This window comes from Fistularia commersonii, chromosome 26, assembly GCF_037954325.1.
Source record: "Fistularia commersonii isolate RoL2024-O1a breed Wild chromosome 26, RoL_Fcom_v1.0, whole genome shotgun sequence".
NCBI lineage: Eukaryota > Metazoa > Chordata > Actinopteri > Syngnathiformes > Fistulariidae > Fistularia > Fistularia commersonii.
The window spans coordinates 9,767,956-9,785,413 of NC_141309.1; the positions used below are offsets into that span (position 1 = coordinate 9,767,956).

Consider the following 17,458-nt stretch of genomic DNA (forward strand, 5'->3'; position numbering starts at 1 on the left):
CCTACAGGGTCATTTGGGTGACTGGGGCAAGTTTGAGCTGACATTGTGCAAGATTCAAAGTACAGCTCGGACAGCTCAGCAGACAATCACAGAAATGAGATGGGAACAACTGTTCACACATAGAGGAAATTGAGCTGCCAATCAATCCAATGTTCCTCTATCAGGTCATTGAGTAAAAGCTAGAATAAGAAAAATCCTCAGATAGAACAATAACATGGGAACCCAGAGCTCACAACTGTACAGCGGTGCTTTTTGCAATGTAAGCAGCTCATGTCAAATATGCTTATTCTAGTTTCATCAAGGAAGCAATGACATGGACTTGGCATTCTGTCAATCATTCACTTTAAGAGCATGTTTTTCTTGTTATATAGGGCATTTCTTTTGTTTTTTTTTCTGATTCTTGCTCTCATTCTGCTTTTACATTTATGAGATTCAACTACTGCTTACGGGGGTACACTTGAAAAAGGGATCGCTCCTGCTCCGAATCTTATCAGGCGAGGATTACATAATGACACAAAAGTCAAGCCCCTCTCTCTCTCTCTCTCTGATAGTATTTATTTCTCTCATTCTCTATCGTCTTGCACGTTGGCTCATGTCAGCTGATTTAGGCCACAGAGCATCAACCTTGTAATCCAATCAAGACCTGCCGTAGTTTCCTATCAACCAATTATCTCATAGCTGTTAACCTAAAACCTCCCTGTCAATGTCCAGAGGACCATTCCTTCTCCCTTTACCCAATGCATAGCCTTGATGGCATAACTGCATAGGATTTTTTGGTATATTTTAACATTCCTGTGCTCATTAAATGAATGACTTTCTCCGTGTAATGGAATTTTTTATTCTATAAAAACTGACTTTTATAGGTAAACCTACATAAACACTAATGTTTGGTTTCACAAAAATATCCATTCCAGTTATATGAATCTTCCTTTCCCTTTTAGCTCTTTCTTTCAGGGGTCGCCACAGCAAATCCTCTTCCGCCATCTCATCCTATTCTCTGTACCCTATTCTCTCACTCCAACTAACTTCATGTCCTCTTTCACTGCATCCATAAATCTCCTCTTTGGTCTTCCTCAAGCTGTAAGAGGTGAAAAATATAAGCATGTCTTCTCTGGATCTGTTAAACTCCATCTCCTTTCATATCCCTTCTCCACTGTATCTCGTCTAATTTCATCTTCTATCCTCATTTATCTAATTTGACCTCATTTTTTTTATCAAATTAATCTAATTTCAAAGCTTTTCACATTATCACATTTGTCACTCTTTTTCCTTTAAACTCCAAACAGTGTATATATATTCATTATATGCAATTACACTTCTGTCAGGTGTGAAGCTTTACTTTTGGACATGAATGCTTGCTCATTTTCTTTCTAACTATGTGGAAAATACAAAACATCAACAAGAGAGAAAGAAAATACATGTCACCAGACAGCAACCCTGGGTTCACTTTAAATTAGCAAGAATACTTCAGTGAATTATTTAAATGAACTAGTCAGAGCTGTGATGAAAAAGCAAGATCAATTTCAATAGAGCCTACTTCAGCTGAGTGCATTGACTGTATTTACCCCTAGATATTTAATGGCTAAGAGATCTTTGGCCTGCGCTCCAGCAGGGAGAAGTGTACTTTCATGCTAAATCACTTTTAGACAGGAGTCTGAATGATGCTTATGAGGCAGTTCTGGAACACTCCAAGATCATTGAAATGAAAAGCTTTACATCAATTGCTCCCACAGAAAGAGAACGATAAAGCAAACACTCAGAAATGTTGTGTGTTTGATTTGTAGACTGACAGTCCTGACGGCAGAATATTATCAAGGCGGTACCATCCCAGTAGAATTTAAATTGCCAATATTTATCCATATCAAATGTGATAAATATCATTTTGTGTATTGTTTTCCTCGCCATACAGTTCATAGCCATCACAATTGACTCTTCTAATTACCCTTTTTTCCTCCAGGAGCTGCTGCCTCAGCATCTTTAATGGTGCCACATCAATTCCCCCACACTGCTGTCACTCTAGTCGATATCAATTTGTCAACTGGTTAATTTTAAATGAAAGGGAAACACATTTGCTCTTAAGAAGGCAGCGGCTGATGCAGGCTGTGGGCCAAGGGCAATGTGACTGATGGGGTGAAGAGAACAGTGGAGGCCACCGTGTGTGCGTGGAAATATAGTGAACAGGCAAATAGAGTTGATTCCATCATAATCTGGATTCATGTTGAAATTATTCTAGAAACACACACGGGGGCCTTGGGTTTACTATAAACAGTGAGGAGAAATGCTCTCAAATGGAGCAGCTTGGATAGGTGGGGGGGGGTGGATGACACTGGCATATTCTGATAGTAAATCAAGGGGGCCACGGGAAAGAGTTAAGAATGGAGCACATCACATGATACAGGGAGCAAATACATTGCTGCATCGTTAGTTCCTTTTAAAGGAGTTCTCAGAGCAATGCAAACGTATCCTTCTTGCACTGGCTGCGTCTGTTTCGGATAAAACCCTCACATCTGATGATCTGATGGTTTTCCAGCGTGCCAGTCTACTCACAGAATCACTCGCGTTTTTACGCAGCCGCTCCTCCTCTCTCATCACGGCGGCCGGGTCCACCACCAGTTTCTCGAAGCACGCCGAGCCCAGAGAAGAGCTCTTCTGCTGGTACATGATCAGCTCGGACAGTTTAGGGCTCCCATGAGCCGTCAACTCGGGCTTGCTGCCCGTTGCTCCCGACGCTGCGCCGAGGTGCTGCGGCAGGGGCTTCCCGCCGCTGGTGCCCGGGATCGCGTCGTTTCCAAGAGGCTTGTCGCCTCCGAAAGGCACGGGAGAAGGGCAGCATAAATTGGGCTGCGACGACGAGAAAACTCTATCCAATTGTTTCTTTTTCCTCTTGAACATCCACAACCCCGATTCTTTCTTGCTTCCCTCCGCGCCGCCAAAACCCCGACGCTCAGATCCCAGTTTAGGACTGAGCCACGGCTTAGTTTTCTCCTGAAAATTCTTCCACATCCTCCGCTGGTAGGACAGAGACTCCTGTCCCTTCGACGGGCTCTCGTCCTTTGCAGATTTTTGCTCCATGGTGCCGGTGCAGCAGCCAGCCAGCCTGAGCACAGACAGCAATGAGACGACTTCAGTTAGGCTGCAGCAGCTCGGAAGCACTTCCACTGATGATCAGTTTTTGCAGCGCCAAGGAGACGCAGGATGAAGCGAGGGACTCCTGCAGAGAACCTTGTGGAGGGCTGCGCATCCAGGACGCTCTTTAAAATGTACACCTTTTCCGCAAAGATCCTGCAGAATGTCCAAAATTGCAAGGTGTTTTTTTTTTATTTTTTTTTCCTTTGTCCTTGCTCTTTCCAAGCCTGCTTGCAAAGGGTTTAGTCAAACTTCCAGTCAATTGTTACATTCAAATGTTGACGCGCCTCCCTCAGGCCAACCGTGCCCCTTAACTGGATTTTATGTGAGATTGCATAACGCAAAAAAAAAAAAAAAACCTTCAATGCATCGTGGTAGAATTTATGATTTCATTTTGGATGCCCTGCTACCACCTCCTCTCCTCATTTTTATCTTGTAGTTTTAAAATGCGCGGGCGTGACACTGTGCGTTATGGTCCATTATATTACTCTCAGATCGTGGCGGAGCTGAAGCTGCCTAGGAGGATTTTTTGAGTCTTTACTTGTTCTCTTTCTGTGAATTCTTCTACAACACAGCAGCTCTATCTGGATAAGGTTTTGCTCTTCAAATAGGCCAGGCTTCAGTGAATGTTATCACCCACATGCAGTATCACACAGGCAGCGAAGAGCAGCCTTTTTTTTCTCCTTTTGGATGCTTTGCTGCTCCAGTGTGCATAATAACATCTCACCCTCTGGCCTTTTCATCAGTGCTGGCTGGCTCCGTCCTTGTTTATATGATACGGAAATTCATATTAGCAAACACACTGTGCATTACAAAAATTAAATACCATTCCCTGTCCCTGTGCTTTGCTGTTAGATGGCATACAATATGCGAACATACTCAGATCACTCAGATCACCTTGCAAGCGGAGTTGATGAAATAAATCAGACATAATTTCATGAACTCCATCTACTCACTCTGAGGAGAAGTGTGAGTTATAGGCCGATTCTGCTGCTGGCATCACCATTTATCCGAGCTAGAAAGTGATAATATTAAGTTCATACTGTTGGTTATGAAAGGTGTGAGTGAGATTTCACTTCCACTATCAAGGCCTTGATCATCTAAAATATAACAACAACAACAACAATAATAATAACAATAATAATAATAATAATAATAATAATAATAATAATAATAATAATAATAGTAATAATAATAATAATAATAAAAGTTGAGTTGCATTCTATTCATATCTTATATTTAGAGTTGTGGTATGCTGAAACAGCAGGTCAAAGTTTTGGTGTTAACTTGGATAATTTTGCTCGATAACAATCTTACAAATTAAATCAGGCATTGGCAACAAATCGTAGAATGAAACAATATCAGCCATTAATTTAGGGAGATAAAAAAATTTGAGCCAAGGAAATTCTTTTGGGCTGGAATTTACAATTGTATTGAGCGCAGGCGTTTCTCACTAATTATATTGGAAGAGATAGAGAGAGAAATAGAGTGTAACAGTGAGGGGGGCCAGAGAGTGAAACTGAGAGTGGGTGGAAGAAGACAGAAAGAAAGAGAGGTGTTGGCTGTAAATCAACTTACATTAAGTGTTGACTAGTGGTTAGCTAGTGGTCCAACAACAATTAAGCAAGGACATTCAAAGTAAGTGGTAAAGGAGTGAGGATTAAAGTGGCTTTACATCACATCTACACAGTCCATGCAATAATTTGCCCACGTTTTACTCACTGATTTGGTGAAATACACAATGAAAAATACATTTGAAGAGAGGCGATACATTTTAAATGCAAACTACCTTTTAGTTGATATGCTCCTTGTGAGTCTCACTCCCATAGTTTTGTTAAAGATGAAGCATGTAGATAGAAGAGGGGAAAACCTCATAGTTCTCAAAAGCAATCACAACATGTCTAAAAGCCTTGATTGGTGAATCAAATACTATTTTATTTCTTAGAAATTTGGTACAACAGAGCTTGGGGACAGCATTAATTGTTATAATATTAAGCATGCATTTTGGTATGTCAAATGCAATCAGTCATAGAATTTATATTTTAAAAGGGGGAGGCATTTTACAGGTGAAAAGGGTGCTATTTGCCAAGTTCATCTTTTGTGGATGCAAATTTACTGACAGTAAAGAACATTACAGTAACTCTGGTACTAGGAAGCAAAATACACCACACAAACAAACTGTATATACAAAAGAGACAGCTAGGTAGAGGTACAGAATTATCTTTATGTTATAATAGAAAATAAGTTAAAGAACTCTAAGTAAAGTACCCATCAGTCTGTCTGGGTAATTTTTATATCTAACACCAACCACTGTTTTATTAAAACCATGCCTTCGGATTAGTCACCTTGCCCCACCCCTGTGAGAGAGATAAATACTGTTTTCAGCTGCTGATGGGAAGGAAATAAGGTTTGGAACAACCAGCGGCCTTTCCAGTACTGTTGTGAATCACAATGATCAAATTAATCCTTAATCCACAATCGCGGTAGGCAGGATGACACAGCACGCGAAGGGACATAAATTCACTGAGACCTGAGAGTATGAAAACCAATGCAAAATATCTCACCCTGTCTTCGTCATACTTCAGAGTAAATGACTGCCAGTGAAATATGGAAGCCTTTTTATTATTTAATTTGTTTTTAGTCTTTTAAATGTACTCTTCTGATACCAGAGTGAACTCAAGAAAAATGAATAAATAAATGAAACTTTTAAAACTTCTTCTTCTTCACCTCAGCTTTTCCCTTCAGGTATTACCACAGCAAATCAAACCTCTCAATCTAACCCTATTCTTTGTATCCTCCTCCCTCACACCAACTACCTTCATAACATCTCTCACTACGTCCATAAATCTTCTCCTTGGCTTTCCTCTTGACCTTCTGCCTGGCAGCTCCAATTCCAGCGTCCGTCTACCAATATTTTCACTATCCTTCCTCTGTACATGACCGAACCATCTCAGTCTGGCTTCTCTGACCCTCTCTCAAAACATCTAACATGTGCTGTTCCTCTGATAGACTCATTTCTGAGCCTATCTAACCTCGTCACTCCCAAATCTTCATCTCTGCAACCTCTAGCTCTGCCTCCTGTCTTTTTGTCATCATCACTCTTTCTAGGCCATACAGCATCGCTGGTCTCACGATTGTCTTGTACACCTTTCCTTTTATTCTGGCTGATAGTCTTCTATCGCAGGCAGCAGGGAGAACAACAGCAACAACATCATGGATAAAAATGGACAACAGAATGGAATAGTAAGGGTGAAAAATAGACAATCAAAACTAAACCTCTTTTTCACGCACTCCACTACTCTTCACTGTTGACCTCAAGTGCCTGAAATCCTCCAACTTCTTGATCTCCACTCCCTGTAGCCTCACCGTTCCACCCGGGTTCCTCCTATTCACACACATATACTCTGTCTTGCTGCGACTAACCTTCATTCTTCTCCTTTCCAGAGCATACCTCCACCTCTCTATATTTTCCTCAACCTGTTCTCTGCTCTCACTGCAGATCACAATGTCATCAGCAAACATCATGGTCCATGGAAATTCCTGTTTAACCTCATCTGTCAGCCTGTCCATCACTACTGCAAACAAGAAGGGGCTCAGACCTGATCTCTGATGAAGTCACTCCTCCACCTTGAAGTTCTCTGTTACCCCTACAGCAGACCTCACCACTGTCTCACAGTGAGCATACATGTCCTGCACCAGTCTAACATACTTCTCTGCTACTCCAGACTTCCTCATACAATACCGGAGTTCATCTCTTGGCACCCTGGCATATGATTTTTCTAGGTCTACAAAACACAATGCTCCCTCTGGCCTTCTCTGTACTTTTCAATTAGTATTCTCAAAGCAAATACTGCAGCTGTTGCACTCTTTCTTGGCATGAAGCCATATTTCTTCTTCTTCTTCTTCTTCTTCTACTTCTTCTTTTGGCTTTTCCCTTCAGGGGTCACCATAGCAAATCAACTTTCTCTATCTAACCCTATTCTCCATATCCTCCTCTCTCACACCAACTACCTTTATATCCTCTCTCACTACGTCAATAAATCTTCCCTTTGGTCTTCCTCGAGACCTGTTGCCTGACAGCTCCAATTCCAGGCATGAAGCCATACTGCTGCTCACAAATGCTGACTTCTGCTCTCAGTCTAGTTTCCACTACGCTTTCCCATAACTTCATTGTATGGATCATCAACTTTATCACTCTATAGGTGCCGCAATTCGGCACATCCCCCTTATTCTCAAGGGGGATGGACACCATCACACTTCTTCTCCATTCTGCAGGCATCTTCTCACTCTTTAAAATCCTGTTGACAAATCTAGCCAGAAACTCTACCACTGCCTCTCCTAGACACTTCCATACCTCTACAGGTATGGAAGTGTTTTGATTGCTTAAAAATACTTTAAACCAAAGGAAGAGACAGCACAAAGCTCTTAATGCTCATTGCCGTACACGCTTTTCAAATACCTATGTAGGTATTTGAAAAGCAGCTTAGTGTGGCTATGTAGGTATTTGACTTGATATGGGTGTTTAGTGTATAGGGTTTTGTCTTTTGCAAACTAACGTAAAGACTTGCAGCATTTTTGCCTGCTATGTTTTGACAACTTAAATCTCTGAGTAACTGAAAAGCATGTATTTTGCTTCAACATGTCTGCCCATTTTTGTCGTTCTCTATTTTGTCCATCATCATTGCTACACACTTACAATAAGAGCCCACTATCCACTCAAACAAGTTATGATAGGCTAACTGTGCAACATTAAAAAAACAAAACAAATACACACACACACACACACACACACACACACACACACACACACACACACACACACACACACACACACATACACACACTGATTACTTGTCAATTCTGCTTCATTTAGAAAGTTATTTCCTTCAAGGAAGTCAGTCCAAAGAATGAGAGGACATGAGGGAAGCCTATCATCTCAGATCATGCATCAGGAGGAAAGTTTTTCCTGCATACACTTATTACTTATATCACTTGTCTTAAATAATTCAAGGGCATTCTGTGCAAGTATAGCTAAAGTTGTGTTTTATTCTAGCTCATGACATTACACTATTGTAGACACAAGGCATCCCTTATCCACTCCATTACCCCAATAAGAACATCCAATAATAACAATATAACAATAGGACAAAAAAAACATTATAGCAACCATCGAAAATAGTTTAAATATTAATAATTATCTGAAGTCAACATGTAGTAAGCACACAACTGGTCAGTCAATAAGCATTAGTATCAAAGACGAGCTATTGTCCAGATTGAAAACATCATTAAATGATAAAGCATAAGTGGAATAAAAATCATATAAAGACAATTTTCCTTGGAAATAACTATTAAAATAACATTTTGATAGTAGTAGGGCTATTTAATGCATCTTAATGTCCTCTTAGATTGATCCTCTTTACAAATAGTGTACAGCTAAACCTGAGATAATCAGTCAGTGCTGAGGGCTTCTAAAAGATTCAGTATGCAACTGTTGCTCAATAATATAACCTAAAACTCAATCATTAACAGCTTGATCAATCAATAAAAGCTGAAGAAAAACCCTGATTCACCAGTCTAATGACCTCTGGAAAGAAAATTATTATAAAGAAGGTCCTCGGGGAAATGACCCAAGTCCTACAAATTGTATTTCAATAATTACGTGTCTTGAAATGATTTGATCTTTATCTAGTTTCTACTATAAGCCATCACATCAAGAGTGCATATAATACTATAAAGGGTTTGCGCACACACACGCACACACACGCACATGCACACACACGCACGCACACCCACACACACACACACACACACACATACACATACACACACACACACTTCTAATTCTGTCATTACAGATGTTATTACGGATGATTTTTTCATTATAAGTTTTTATAGTGGTAAGAGCTTGCCCAGGTTTGTCATTGTTACCTTCCTGTCTTAAAACTTTCCCCCAGCTCCCACAGTCTATAGCATTAGATTAACTGTTATCATCCTACACTACTTGTTAACTGAGCTGTAAAGAAATGACAGCATTGCCTAGAAGAATACTGGTTTGAAATTTGGGAGGTGGCAGATGATTAAACTTCAGCAGGAGGTGACAGAGCTCAGCTCAGCTGTGGATAAATCGCACAAAGAGTTGAAAGATCATGTAAATAATGCGTTATATGCTTTGACATCCAAAGCCCTCTAAAAGGAAAATGCGGTAATTGAGAATTTTACATTAATTGAAGGCACACTGAAGATAAAGTACAACTTGGATTTTTTGGCAGAATTTCTAAAATATGAATTTCCCCATGTTTGTAAATGACAAACACACACACACACACACACACACACACACACACACACACACACACACACACACAAACACACACACACACATAGAAACACCTGACATAGGAGGAACACATCAAATGTTATTTAAGTTTGTGAAATGAGCGGTGATCAGGTTTAACTAATGATAAATAATCATTTATTGTTATGAATAATAACATTAATTTATTGTCATCAATAAATATAATATGATAATATTTTATTCTTAGTATTATTATCATCATCATCATCATCATCCACTGGCTTGACAGGTAAAGACAACTGTAATATTTTTGGGGTAGGGTATTGTAAAGGATGGGATAATGTCCCCAGTCTGCTCTGTGCTGTGCACAATTTGAGCTTATGCACATGTTCATATTTGACAACAGATTTTAATTTTATAGCTCCTAAATGAGATCAGCTTATCAGGCAACCCCCACACCCACCCACCCACACAACCACCCACATACACATACAGTAATTCAGCAACAACTCGGTGCTTCTGATTGTCCAGGGTGGTAAATCAGTGCAATGGAAGCACATTAGCTTTGGAGCAGTGGTCCAGCATGCATCATAAAGATAATTAAAAAAGGGACCAAGAAACTGGGTCATTTCTTTTATTATCCTTTCTGGGTATCCAAGAAGCCAGTGCAATAGCTCAGCCGTATCAACTCAATACTAAACAAAATGATTGTATTTCACATATCTGCATGGTTCACAAACAAATGTGGTTCCCCAGGGTTCTCCAGTTTCCTCCCACAATCCAAAATCATGCAGGATATGAAGCCGGACCGTTGTGGAATTACCGGTAATTGGAACAATTGGAAAAATGGGAAAAATTTGAAAAATTGGAATAAATTGGAAAAATTGGCCAGATGTGTGAATGAGAGCGTGACTGGTTATTTATCTCTATATTTGGCCCGTGTACCCTGAGTCTTGCCCAATTACAGCTAGGGTAGGTCCAGCATTCGCCCAACCGTGAGCCCAGGATAAACGGTATATAATGGATGGATGGATGTTATAATGTGATAAAACAGATTGTACTACAAAGAATTTCTAGAGCCATACAAACTCAAAGAGAAGCACACTTAAAAGCGTTAAAGGCCAAGCATATTTGGCAAACAGTTAAGCTGGTAGATCCTGCAATTGTAGGTTAGACTAACAGTAATAGGTAGCTGCATTTGGGAGAAAAAAGGCACAGATCACAAAGCTGAGCAAAGTCAAAGGCATGAAGCCTACAATTCTACAGTGAATGTTACCAGCTTGCTAAATTGCAACAAATAACTACATAAACTTTTTTACATTTTACATTAAACTTTTTAATTCCTCTTCCCTCAGCCGCAGGGAATCTTCAATCTTTGTAGTTACTGCTAAAAGCTAAGACAATTTATATTTCATTATATTTCTTATTCTTCCTCCTTTCCACTATTATCTATTACTGTCATGTTTTCACTTGAAACTCTGGCACAACAATTTCCTTCGGGATTAATAAAGTTGTTCTCATCTCAAACTTGTTGCTTGTGTATTCCCCCTTTATTCTATTTTAGCAGATTTGACTTATAGCAGTGCAGACACTGGTGATCGAGCTCGTACTTTACATGTACAATATTGAATTTATTTCACCGACAATAAGTTTCAATGTAGTTTTGCGATTATCTCAATAATTTTATTTTACTCATTGGTCATTGATAACAGAAATAAAGCACATATTGAATTGTTTGATATTTCTTCAGTAAAGCTTTTAAGTCTAGTACAATTATGGCCAGTGACCTTTCCATGATACTACAGCCCAGATCAACACAATGCTGTCTATGTCATTTAAATCCTTATAGGAAAATACAAATAAACTCTTTTAACAGTTTGAAAATAGTAAATAACCAAAGCTGCAGAGAAGGCATTTATCTATTTTTCTGTATCACAGCTGAAATAATTTAAATTATCTATAAATTACGGATAATTTTTCCATTAAATGAGTGCATTGCACTGTTGCCGCTGGCAAAAGTTATCAGAGCAATCTGTATGGAAACTAGGTCACTGAGGATTCGAGAACTATAAAAAGATCAGTTGACAAAAACAGATGAAACATGGGGTGCAAAGCAACAATCTCCAATAGATTCAGGAACAACAGAATCTTGCATTGCTGGCCACCTAGAGGCTCTTTGAAATATCCACAAGCCAAAGCTTTAACAAGGCCTTATCTGCAATTTTGGTCATTATAACTCAAAAACAAAAATTAAAATGTCATTCCATTTTCGCTAGGAACAAAATTCAGTGCCACGAAACCTTGAATGAGTCATTCATCAGTAAACAATTGTGAAACATGATTAAACACAACTTACTTATTTACGTTGTTAATTATTTTTCCTTTGCTCTTCTGTGGGCCAAGCTTTACTATCATAATGACCCATTCACCCCTAAAGTGAATTAATAATTACTTAATTAATATTAATAATCAAATAATTCATTTATAGCAGAGAACCCGAACTTGCAAACATCCGTAGCAGGTGTCTATGTTGTAAACAACACAATATGTTTGTTACAAACACTGTGTTTTCATAAATTTATTTAATTAAGGGAGAGTTGCTAACAAGGGAGAGACATTTCTGATACCGTTATTGAATATTCTATAGATACCAAACACCCAGTAAGTGTATTTTGAAGTAAAAATGACCCTAACAGGCTTGAATTCACATTAAGCATGCTTGGTGGCTTCTATGGTTGCTGGGTAGTTGCAAGATGTTTGCTTCTGTTGTGGTCTCTAGTGTCTGAAACCTGCAACTTTTAAATGTATAACCTTTTAATTGTCATAATCAAATATTCAGTTAGGAAATGTTTACCGAATATCAAACCTCTTTGCCAGATCACACTTGCGAAAAGGTCTTGATCTCAAAGTTTTGTTTTTTTTTTTACCTGGTTAAATAAAGGTTGATAAACACCTTTTAAAAGCCAAAGAAAAGGCAGAAGCCCTGAGGATGTAGATACTCCATAGTAGATCAACATCCACTCCAAGCAAATGTACAAAAATGGCCAGTCTAAAAAAACATTATTGCAGTGATTTCCGCAGTGATCAAAAGTTACTCGGAGGTGAATAATGCAAATTCAGAATTAAATGTATCTTAATCTTTTACATCCTCCAGTATTCAATCATTGGTGTTTGATCAGTGTAAAACATGCACCTCCGATTTAACGTTAAATACAAAGTTTTGTCTTTAATTTTTCATCATTGTGTAAATATGTATTCCATACTGAATATTGTCAATCTCATAATCTGAAACAGTGAAAAGCCAACATCCAGTCCTGCAGCTGCTCAAACAGGATTATCACAATGGTAGGTATTGTTGGTAACCTTCTGTCATCGGTAAGTAAGTATGTTCCAAACTATATATATGTCAAGTTAATGATCGGCCATATTGTGTTCACACAAAAACCTTGGGAAAAAAAACCTTGAACACACACAAAACCTCTAAAAAGCAAAGTCAGACCACAGGGGAGAGCTTACAAACATTGGAACAACATCTCTCTGATCAAAAAACCTTGACGCATTCTCCTAGGTAAATGTATAAGAGGATCATGTTGGTCAAATTACATAATCCAAGACCTTGACCTGCCAGGTGGAAATATCACAGAAAAAGGGAGGTGAAATATCAGGAGAGCAGCGAATATTTATAGACATCAGAAAAAAAAACAGGAACGCATACAGTGTCTGCAACTAAGCCCAAACAATGTCTGAACAGGCAGGGGGCAATTTATTTTCCTAATTCTCTTTAATCGGCAACTTTATCATCATCTGCCTTCTACGTGATGTGTAAGTCCCATGATGTCAAAAAGCTAGATGACAAGGTATCTGTGTTCATGTACACATAACATGTAAAATAACATAACATCTTGAATCTGAGATTTGAAGACTTTCAGCAGCAATAGTGCTGCTACATGATGATGTGCCATTAATTCTGTCCAAACTGCATATTATTTTTTGTCTACCTAATTTTACTCCAGAGATGCTATTTTTCAGTTTTGTCTGAAGGTAAGAAGAATCAGGCAATCAGATATCTATGATGTTATCCACACTGCAGAACTGGCTACGAAGGGCACCACAAAACCGGGAAAAATTCACCTTCAAACTAATTATCCATCCATCCATCGTCTGCTGCTTATCCTGCACTCATGGTCGCAGGGAATGCTGGATCCTATCCCAGCGGTCATCGGGCGAGAGGCCGGGTACACCTTGGACTGGTCGCCAGTCAATCACAGGCTCACATCTAGAAACAGACAACCATTCGCTTACTCTGGGCAATTCTCCCAATTTTTTCCAATTAGCCTGCTGCATGTTTTTGGACCGTGGGAGGAAAACGGAATTATTTAATTATTATTTATTACTATTTAATATTTAACAATTTTTTCTAATAAATCTTAAAATGGAAAAGCCCACATTGACTCAAATGTAAAGCAATGGCCTTTTAAGATTGCTGAAAATGATAATACCAAATAATTCCCTCCTCTTGCCCTGATCGGTACCTGCTTGCTTTTGGTGTTTATTTGTAATTTGTTAAGCATGTAAATTGGGTGACATGCTATCCTATGAATTAAAGACTATGGTTAAACACCTAGCTAGAAAGCCATTCGATTTGTTTTGTAAGTAAATCGCTGATAATATATATCACCGATGGAGGGGTGAGCGATATAAAATCACTGATGCAGTGGCTCCTCTGGCTAGCAGGATACACTGGAAAATGATCAGGCAAATATAATACCCTCACAAAATTCGCCAAATTGAATACTTTTTTTAATGCTGTAAATACTTTCACATGTACATTCGATCAGTTGTTAAGAATGATAGTCAGCAGAAATTTAATTTGAAAAAGAAAAAAATAAGGCTACCCTCAGACATAACACAAGTTCTCCATTGATATTGTATCAGGAATTTTAAACTAAAAGGAATGAATAAGAAATGAGCTACATTTCTATAAAAATAGCCACTTTAAAAATGACAGGACTGTGGACAGCCTATTTTAAACAGCACAGCTGTGCATCAAAAGGGTGATGGCTTGTATCTTCATCTGATGCTGAGCCCATTGCAAGCGCATTTCCCAAGAGCCCATGCTCTAGATCTCAAATTTTCCCCTCTTCCTCTCAGTTCCTCTCACTCTCTACCTCCTATTAAAGCCCAGACAATTTGACACGACACAAACCCTCCTCCAGTAAATAAGAACAGGGTGAACTGCTCAATGAATCACCACTCTGCCACTGAGCACTCCACCAAGGAGCCTTCCATCAGTCACTTTGTTTTAAATGTAAGAAGAACAGATGGAAGGAGCTGGACTTAACAGGAAAGAAAGCAATGCATAATTGATGATTCTCGTAAATATTGGAAGTAAGCTCAAGAGAGATAAAAAGAGAGGAAAAAATAAGTTTGATATCGCACCATTGCACAAGATAATTTAACCTTTCGATCTTATTCAAAGAATATTACTTAATAATAACTTCAAGTGAATGTGTTTGTACATTCATAATAAATTATATTACGCGTAACCCCAATTTTCATCATGGTATTAAGATATCTTACAAATGTAAGAGGACCAAAACAATTTCCAACAATTCTGTATACAAAAGTAAATGAACCAAGATTAGATCCAACACAAAGGAAAATCAATGAATGAATTTTGCTTTTTCCATTATTGGCATTGTACATCTCTGTCTTCAGCATTCAGACATTTGGCCAAAACAACAATATCTGCTAGTACATCTGCATTGGGCTTATAAAAGACACTATTTGTGGCTTATGTAAATCTTTAAGGTATTACTTTAATCTCATTATCCTTAGTGGTATAATGAAATCCAGACAGTGGGGAAGGCCAACTCTATTCAAAAGATAAGGAAGTGTTATGCCTCCAGGATGAAGAGTCAAACATGTTATTTACCACTAGCAATATATTTTGTGTTTGACTCACAACATTTAAGCAGTGACAGAGTGTGCAGAAGCTCATATTATGTCCCTCTTCAGATGAATGCTTTGGGCCACTGCAAACATGAACTACCGCGGTGTCAATCTGAGATGAGATCCGAAGAATATACATCTAGAGATATTAACTTCGGGCTTTCTAGACTTTCTGTTTCTAAGTGTATGCCAATAACTGCAGATATAGTAAAGTAGGATTCAAAGAAAGACTGCAATATTTTGTTGAGGAGGTACTTAAAAACTGATCATTTTCACTTTACCAGCAGTTTAATAGTGCATACTGTATGCACCAGGGTCAGGGAGAGTAGTCAGTTCCAGGTAAACCACACCTTCAGATGGAAAACAAGTGAAGCCTTTTGATTTATGTATCTAACCAGACATTTCCCTGCAATTCAGTGATATTGAATGGATTTTTTTGTAAATAAGTGATTTCAGTTTATCAGGATATAATGGAGTTGAGTTAGCTATGTGGAAATCATTGTTGTTCCATTTTAATAGTATGGCCTCATTTCCATTTTCACTCACCTTGATTGCATGATTATTCATTTAGTAACTTCAACCTCAGGATACTCCTTAATGATGTCCCTTTTCTTTTTGAGAGATTTCTTGACTGTACTTGGTGCCATCAAGTCCCTGTGGGAGATAGATGCAATCAAATCCTCCCTTCACAAGGGTGCATTTTGGAAGGAAATCAGACACATCTTAAGCAGAATTGGAAAAGTTTAATGACTTGTGATGTCATTGAGTGAGGAGTATTTCAATTTTTTCATGTGTATTCTGTGGAAAGTGAGTCCAACCAAAGAGCACACATTAGGATGATGGAGTGTTTCTTACTTTTCATCCAGACTATCTATTGCCTCTCAAATTAATCTACTTGTTGTTGCATAGCATAGACGCACATATTTTTTTACATAGCATAGATACACCGGCAGTAATAGATTGTTCCATCAACATATTACACCTATATTTTTCAGATTACTGTTTGAATAATTGTAATGCTCTGCATGTTACACACATGCAGTTCCACTCTATTTCTGTGACTATTCAGGTTTGATACACACATAGATGGTAAATCTATGCCTTCATAAGATGATACAGAAGATAGGGGATGAGCTCACCTGATACAACAGTGAGGGACTTCTTTATTTTGTGATTATATCAACTTCAAACTTTATGTGCCAACAAGTTGGCTGTCAGTTTTTCAGGTCCAATACTAAAAAAAAAAAAAAAAAAAATTAAAAAATAGATTAAATGAATTTACTCAGAGAACAGACAGGGAGCCACTGCCAGACTTCCACTTCTAAAGCAGTGACAGACTGTACTGCCAGACAGACCGGTTTCTCACCATGCCACCTGACAGTTGTGCCAAAGTCAAGAAGGACCTCACAATAAATTGGCAATGTTCTTCACGCTAATTTAGTAATCATAAAATTGTTTTAAATGCATGTGCAACAAACCGTTATCATCCACATTAAGATGTAATTACAGCAACAAGAAATATAAATTTATCTATCTATGAGTAGATTCTTATGGTGTCTAAAAAAAATGTTCTTCTTTTCCTTCAACTTCTTACTTGTTCATAGTTTAAAATCCTGTTTCCCTCATGATCTCTGTCATTTTCTTTTCATGGATCATCTTATATTTGTGCTTATAATAACTGTGTCTGATGTTTGTATTTATGTACGTGTGTTTCAGTTGACCATTATTATAAAAAAGCAACCCTCTTTATATAAAGGTAATCCCTTTGCACATGCATGCATTACATATGAGAGAAAACGTGTGTGTGTGTGTGTGTTGGGGGACGGGAGCTCCTGATTTGTTTTGCTTTCTTATGGATGAGATGAACTTTGAGCTACATTTTTTTCATTGTTTGAAAATTGTCATGTAAATAAAGCCAGATTGATAGGCTTTATCAACTTTGATAAAGACCTAGATTATTTTCAATTAAGGAAAAAGGGTCTTCTATTTGTAGGTTTATTTTAAGAGTAATACATATGCAAATGGAACAATTTTTTGATCGACATATATCATTGATTTTCAAAAATTAAGATTATAATGGCGATT

At 38.3% G+C, this 17,458-nt stretch overlaps 1 protein-coding gene and 1 long non-coding RNA gene across 4 annotated transcripts in view; both read right to left on the minus strand.

Moving 5' to 3' along the window:
* mctp1a (multiple C2 domains, transmembrane 1a) overlaps positions 1-3,320 on the minus strand; it is a 119,239-nt gene extending 115,919 nt beyond the window's left edge. For both annotated transcript variants that reach the window (XM_086173466.1, XM_086173465.1), the window contains exon 1: positions 2,548-3,320. In XM_086173466.1, coding sequence (XP_086029592.1) covers positions 2,548-3,072 — 525 coding nt within the window. In that variant the 5' untranslated portion in view covers positions 3,073-3,320. The remainder of the gene's footprint in view (positions 1-2,547) is intronic.
* Positions 3,321-12,988: 9,668 nt separating this feature from the next.
* On the minus strand, positions 12,989-16,871 carry LOC147218519 (uncharacterized). Of its 2 annotated transcripts, XR_015108781.1 has the most exons (4): positions 16,513-16,871; positions 15,920-16,027; positions 13,553-13,697; positions 12,989-13,042 (listed from the first exon to the last, which is right to left on the minus strand). It is a non-coding gene; the product is annotated as an uncharacterized LOC147218519 (long non-coding RNA). The 2 variants fall into 2 exon arrangements; XR_015108780.1 differs by lacking the exon at positions 12,989-13,042 and having other exon boundaries at positions 13,431-13,697.
* Between the last annotated feature and the right edge of the window lie 587 nt (positions 16,872-17,458).